Source organism: Apodemus sylvaticus, chromosome 1 (assembly GCF_947179515.1).
Source record: "Apodemus sylvaticus chromosome 1, mApoSyl1.1, whole genome shotgun sequence".
NCBI lineage: Eukaryota > Metazoa > Chordata > Mammalia > Rodentia > Muridae > Apodemus > Apodemus sylvaticus.
In genome coordinates, this window is record NC_067472.1 from 188164174 (window position 1) to 188171652 (window position 7479).

Genomic DNA, 7479 nt, shown 5'->3' on the forward strand with positions numbered 1-7479 from the left:
AGATGAGATGGAGGACATCAGGAGAACATGGCCTCTAAATCAATATGATTAAAGTTCATGTGAATTCACAAACTGAAAGGGCATATACAGGGCATGTCCAGGTCTGCACAGATTCTCTGTGTATATATTATAGATTTCAGTTTACTATTTTTATGAGATTTCTGAGTGTGTGAATGAGTGCATCTCTGATTCTTGTACCTTCTCTTGGGCTCTTTTTCTTCTATTAGTTTACACTGTCCACATTTGATGTAATGAGTTTTGTCTTATTGTATTATATTTTGTTATGGCTTGTTCTTATCTCTTAGATGTCTGTTCCTTTCCAATGAGTGGATCCACCTTGGTGAGGAGGTGGGGAGAAACGGGGAGGAGGAAGTAGAGGAAAACAGGTTCCAGGATATATTGTGTGAGAAAAGAGTCTATTTGTAATAATAGAGAAAGAAAGAAAGAAAGAAAGAAAGAAAGAAAGAAAGAAAGAAAGAAAGAAAGAAAGAAAGAAAGAAAGAAAGAAAGAAAGAAAGAAAGAAAGGAGGGAAGGAAGAAAGAAAAAAGGAGGGAAGGAAGAAAGAAAGGAAGAAATTTAAGACTAAGGGATACAATTGATGAATTTGATGCAACTAAAAAGAATCGTTGGGTTATTTTGGTCATTACAGCCCCTAAAGCAAAGAAGCCATCTTCTGTTATTTTTATAACTTTGCATAGAAAATACTGGCTGGATGTAAGGATGTCATGAGCTTGCTGACAACAAACTATTCAGTGTACTCATCTCCTCTATTAACCTGTTCCTTATTTCAAAGACAGTGGTGGAGGCCCTCCATTGCACTGAATTTGTTTTATTTTTTCTTGGTTTTTAAAATTCTTTTTTTAAATTTTTTTAATTTTTTATTTTTTTATTCGATATATTTTTATTTACATTTCAAATGATTTCCCCTTTTCTGGCCCCCTACTCCCCAAAAGTAACATAATCCCCCTTTCCTCCCCCTGTTCTCTCATCCACCCCGTCCCACTTCCCTGTTCTGGTTTTGTCTTATAATGCTACACTGAGTCTTTCCAGAACCAGGGGCCACTACTCCGTTCTTCTTGTACCTCATTTGATATATGGATTATGTTTTGGGTATTCCAGTTTTCCAGGCTAATATCCACTTATTAGTGAGTGCATAGCATGATTGATCTTTTCAGACTGGGTTACCTCACTTAGTATGATATTCTCTAGCTCCATCCATTTGCCTAAGAATTTCATGAATTCATTGTTTCTAAAAGCTGAATAGTACTCCATTGTGTATATATACTACATTTTTTTGCATCCATTCTTCTGTTGAGGGATACCTGGGTTCTTTCCAGGTTCTGGCTATTATAAATAGGGCTGCTATGAACATAGTGGATCATGTATCCTTATTACATGCTGGGGAATTCTTTGGGTATATGCCCAGGAGTGGTATAGCAGGATCTTCTGGAAGTGAGGTGCCCAGTTTTCTGAGGAAATGCCAGACTGATTTCCAGAATGGTTGTACCAATTTGCAACCTCACCAGCAGTGGAAGAGTATTCCTCTTTCTCCACATCCTCGCCAACACCTGCTGTCTCCTGAATTTTTAATCTTAGCCATTCTGACTGGTGTAAGATGAAATCTCAGGGTTGTTTTGATTTGCCATTTCCCTGATGACTAATGAAGTTGAGCATTTTTTAAGATGTTTCTCCACCATCCGAAGTTCTTCAGGTGAGAACTCTTTGTTTAACTCTGTACCCCCATTTTTTAATAGGGTTATTTGGTTTTCTGGGGTCTAACTTCTTGAGTTCTTTGTATATATTGGATATTAGCCCTCTATCTGATGTAGGGTTGATGAAGATCTTTTCCAATTTGTTGGTTGCCGATTTGTCCTTTTGATGGTGTCCTTTGCTTTACAGAAACTTTGTAATTTTATGAGGTCCCATTTGTCAATTCTTGATCTTAGAGCATATGCTATTAGTGTTCTGTTCAGGAACTTTCCCCCTGAACCGATGTCCTGGAGGGTCTTCCCCAGTTTTTTCTTTCTATTAGTGTCAGAGTGTCTGTCTTTATGTGGAGGTCCTTGATCCATTTGGAGTTGAGCTTAGCACAAGGAGACAAGGATGGATCAATTCCCATTCTTCTGCATGCTGACCTCCAGTTGAATGAGCACCATTTGTTGAAAAGGCTATCTTTTTTCCCATTGGATGTTTTCAGCCCCTTTGTCAAGCATCAAGTGGCCGTAGGTGTGTGGGTTCATTTCTGGATCTTCAATCCTGTTCCATTGATCCGCCTGCCTGTCACTGTATCAATACCATGTAGTTTTTAACACCATTGCTCTGTAGTATTGCTTGAGGTCAGGGGTACAGATTCCCCCACAATTTCTATTGTTGTTGAGAATAGTTTTAGCTATCCTGGGTTTTTGTTATTCCAGATGAATTTGAGAATTGCTCTTTCTAACTCTATGAAGAATTGAGTTGGGATTTTGATGTGTATTGTGTTGAATCTGTATATTGCTTTTGGCAAAATGGCCATTTTAACTATATTAATCCTGCCCGTCCATGAGCATGGGAGGTTTTTTCCATTTTTTGAGGTCTTCCTGTGTGAGAAAAGAGTCTATTTGTAATAATAGAGGAAAAAAGAAAGAAAGAAAGAAAGAAAGAAAGAAAGAAAGAAAGAAAGAAAGAAAGAAAGAAAGAAAGAAAGAAAGAAAGAAAGAAAGAAAGAAGGAAGGAAGGAAGGAAGGAAGGAAGGAAGGAAGGAAGGAAGGAAGGAAGGAAGGAATTTAAGACTAAGGGATACAATTGATGAATTTGATGCAACTAAAAAGAATCGTTGGGTTATTTTGGTCATTACAGCTCCTAAAGCAAAGAAGCCATCTTCTGTTATTTTTATGACTTTGCATAGAAATTACTTGCTGGATATAAGGATGTCATGAGCTTGCTGACAACAAACTATTCAGTTTTCTCGTCTCCTCTATTAACCTGTTCCTTATTTCAATGACAGTGGTTGAAGCCCTCCATTACACTGAATTAATTTTATTCTCTGTAAAGATTCTCTTTTGTTGGGCATTTAATTAAAATAAAAGCAAACTCTTTCAGTTGTTTTAAAAGGGTTTCCCCTAATTATAAAATAAAGAAAAGAAGAAAATAAATTTGTTCGGGCTTAGAGACTTTTAAACACTTTCCCAAAAGTCGTCCTGACAAGGATGTTCCTTAAGTTCAAGACTTCCCTCATGGGGCTGTTACCAGTATGAATGGGGTGAATCAGCAAGGCAATTGGGGTACACTCAGCAAACAGGGACCTATTGCTGTTTGTGTCCCAGAGGGTGTGCCTGCCCTCTAGTGTCTGGGAAAGGAATCTGTCTGTCTCACCTGTGGAGAAGGGCAGAAAAGCTTCACTTTTCTTCAGTGCCCCATTGGCATCCAGGAAGTGCTCAGGATTGAAGGTGTCTGGTTGTTCAAAGTACCATGGGTCATGGAGAGCTGAACTCAGGATGGGGTACACCTCAGTGTTCTAAGAGAAGTTACAAGATACAATCATGTTAGCAAGCCTTGACTCCCATATGCAAAACAGGCAGTTCCTAAGAAACACAGAATGCTGTGAAACCACAGCCAGGATGAGGTTTGTGATTAGGAGAATGAAGAACACTCATGGAGTAGCAAAGAGGAATCACAGCTGGTCTCACCTTGGGGAACAGGTATCCTCGGAACATTGTGTCTTTGGTGACTGTGTGTGGCAGACCAATTGGGGCTAGATATGAAAATCTTTGAATCTCATGGATGACTGCGTCAGTGCATGGCATTTTGATGCGGTCATCAAGGGTTGGGAACCGGTTTGCATGGATAACCTGATCAATCTCCTTTTGAGCTTTCTCTGTTCAAAAAAAGGAAGATAATAGACAATGTCTCCATCTTGAAGATGCCCAATGACCCTGTTTTCCAGGATCCAATAACCCAGGAATAGTTCAGAGCAGGGAGACTCTGCTGAGAAGGACAGAATGCCATCTTTGGTGCCCACCCACCTGTGCTTCTCTTAAGGACCTGTGTCTCCAACCATACTTAGAGCCCATTAGAGTCTCTTCTCAACACGATCCAACCTTACTTAAAAACGAGAGAAAAGGAAAACCTCCAGTAAAGGACTGTTTCAACTGTCAATCCTGTGTGAGGGCTGGAGGGGGAAATGGAAAGAATGTAATGAATGTTTTCAATTGTATTCCTGCACACACAGGTCTACACACACACACACAGACACACACACACACACACACACACACACACACACACACACACGCACACGCACACGCACACACACACACACACACACAGACTTTTTTGCATGGAATTTATAGTTAAAAATCCAGGGGCCTGGAGAGATGGCTCACTGTTTAAGAGCACTGACTATTCTTCCAGAGGACCCAGGTTCAATTCCCAGCACCCACATGGCAGCTCACATTGTAACTCTAGATGCAGGGAATCCAGCACCCTCATACAGACTTATATAGGAAAACACCAAAGCATAGTAAATTAATAGCGAACTTTAAATCTAGGATAAGATTCTGGAGATATGTCCTTGGATGATCTGTAGCAGCTGTGCTCACAAAAACATCAAGTTGTTTTTAACTGTTTACATGCAAGAAATGAATGAGTCAGTTAATAAAAGATAAAACTGATAAGCAACAAAATGAGTAAACTTAAAACTGTATGTATATTTCCCACTTATCACACATTATATCAATCAATTTTAAAATGGATGGATGGACAAGGGATAAATAGGTAAGAGATGGGTGGATAAGTAAAGAGAATGTGTAAACAGATGAAGAGGTGAATGGATAGAAAGAAGAGTGAATGAATGGAAGAATGGAAGTAAGCCTGAAGGATGGAAGGAAGAAAGGAAGGAAGGAAAGAAGGAAGGAAGGATGAATGGATGGGTGGATGGATCAAACTATAAGTGATAAGAGAAAACAAGTCATCTGATTATTTATTCACACAGCACCATACCACTGCCTTAGTTTACAAGTAGAGCAAAGCCTTCATTGCTCCAGATTTATGTGGTTCATGTCTCACTCATACACAACAAGCCCCTACAGCCAAGATGGGGTTAAAGATTCCCCAAGTGCCCACCCGTGGTGCACCTGCAACATGGGGGTACTTGAGCATGAGCAGAAAGCCATAGCAGAGCGTGGTGCTGGTAGTCTCAGTTCCAGCAAAGAAGAGAGAGAGCACAGACATCATGAGGTTCTGGTGATGGAACTCTGTGTGGTGGTTGGACTTCTCCTTGTTCCAGATGAGAGAGAGAAGGATGGGTCAGGGGTGAATGAACCTTTGCATGGAGATGCACACACACCTCTGGGCACTGTCCTTCTCTTTGTGAGTTTCATACTAAATAGAACTCTGAACATTACTAGGAACTAAAAAATGTCCCTTGGACTCTTCTGTCTTCTCTCTACTTTGCTCTTTGGTGGTTTATTAAGTTTTATCTCCTAGGCACCTTCCTCCGAAGTCTTGCTCTTCTTTGCCCCATGCCCTGTGTTTCATCCCCTGCCACACCCCTTCTCTCTTTCCCTATGTCATTTTCTCCTTGCTTTCTCTTTTATTCCAGATGTTCGATATCTCTCACACTGTTTCTACCTCTCCTCACCATCTTCTCTCCCATCCCCTCTTTTCCTCTGATGCCATCCCATCCTTCACTCTCACCCACCCCCCCCTCTCATCCATGCAAGACCAATCTTCTACATGCGCAGAAAGTAGGCATCAATGAATTCTCGTGGTGTACTGGGGTCCAAGGTGGCCCTGTGCTTCTCCACACTATAGCCAATGTAGCTGAGGATTTCCTGTATGTTTTTGGAGATTTGTCTGTCGGGGCCAGGAAAGTACTTCAGGACAGCAGGGAAGAGTTCAAACACCTGTAAGAAAGAAGGGCAAAGAAGGGCCCAGAGTGCTAGTTCAGTATCCTCATGGCAGGAAACACAGAGCAGGCAGGTAGGCACAGTGCCGAGATCTAATATCTTAATACACATCAGGGAGAACAACGGAGACCACTGAGTTTTGCATGAGCTTCTGAAACCACGAAGCACACCCCTAACAACACACTTCCTTCAACAAGGACATGACTCCTAATCCTTCCTAAAAGCTCTTCAGCTAGGGTCCAGATGTGTAAATGACCTGTGGAGCTCAGTCTCACTGAAACTACCACATGCTCCTAAGTGAAGGGTTCTCACCAGCCCAAGCATGCCAAACATGGTGCCAAGAGGTTATGCTTTTGATTCTTTCCCACTTGCAAAATAATTGCACCATATTTCTAAAGCCAGTCTCCAAGGTCTATTCCCTTATTTGGTCACTGACACATTTCTGAGACTAAACATTATGATCCAATTATCAGAATTCATTACTTGGCTAACATACCAATCAGTATTTACCAACACACCCTAGGACAGACTGGCCCTTTTCCTCATAAAATCCTCACTTCTCTTTCTTCACTTCCTCTTCCTCTTGCTGCTGCAACTGCAGCTTAGGTTGGAGTCTGACTTTACAGATTCCCCACATGCATGACCCTCCATGGTAATAAGTCTCCTTCTTTCCGACTGCTTGTTTCTTAGGCCTTGCTTTTTGTTTATATACTTTAATGATTTTCCCTGTGAGATAAAGTGCCTCAAGCAGTATAGGCTGGCCTTCACTTTGCTATTTAGCTGAGGATAGTCCTGAACCTCTGATCCTTCTGTGTCTGCTTTCATGCTGCTATATGAAAGGACCCTGGTAGCTAGTCCAGCCTGAGTCTGATGTGAAATCAGTCTCACATCTATAGTGTTGCCCTCATTTCCATTGTATACATTTGGCCTTCCTTTAAAAATGATCTATCTTTTTCCTGAATTGATTTTAGCTCTCGTACATAAGAGCACTCAAACATTCCTTGAAAATTACTTTGAAAAGAGTTCTTTGTATATATTGGATATTAGCCCTCTGTCAGTTGTAGGTTTGGTGAAGATTTTTCTCAATTTGTTGGGTGACATTTTATCTGATTGACAGTGTCCTTTGCCTTATAAAAATTTTGTAAATTTATGAGGTCCCATTTGTTAATTCTTGGTCTTAGCACATAAGCTATTGGTGTTCTTTTAAGGAACTTTCCCCATATGCCCGTGCCCTCAAGGGTCTTCCTCACTTTCTTTTCTATTAGTTTCAGTGTGTCTGCTTTTATGTAGCGGGCCTTGATCCACTTGGACTTGAGCTTAGTACAAGGAGATAAGAATGAATCCATTTGCATTCTTCTGCATGCTCACCTCCAGTTGAACCAGCACCATTTGTCAGAAAATGCTATCTATCAATTTTCCTCTGGGTGGTTTTAGCTCCTTTTTCACAGATCAAGTGACCATGGCTGTGTGGGTTCATTTCTGAGTCTTCAATTCTATTCAATTGATCTACCTGCCTGTTACTTCCTCTTTCTTGGGCATCATTTCATGTGTGAATTGTGTCTTAGGTTTGCAAAGTTTCTTGGCTAATAT

At 40.8% G+C, this 7479-nt stretch overlaps 1 protein-coding gene across 1 annotated transcript; it reads right to left on the reverse strand.

The window, feature by feature from the left end:
- Window positions 1-3146: 3146 nt before the first annotated feature.
- LOC127664909 (cytochrome P450 2B1-like) lies at window positions 3147-5212 on the reverse strand. The gene is made up of 3 exons (XM_052157211.1): window positions 5116-5212; window positions 3670-3857; window positions 3147-3497 (listed from the first exon to the last, which is right to left on the reverse strand). Exons 1-3 carry the CDS (start codon window positions 5210-5212, stop codon window positions 3147-3149), a joined length of 636 nt encoding a protein of 211 aa, XP_052013171.1.
- Between the last annotated feature and the right edge of the window lie 2267 nt (window positions 5213-7479).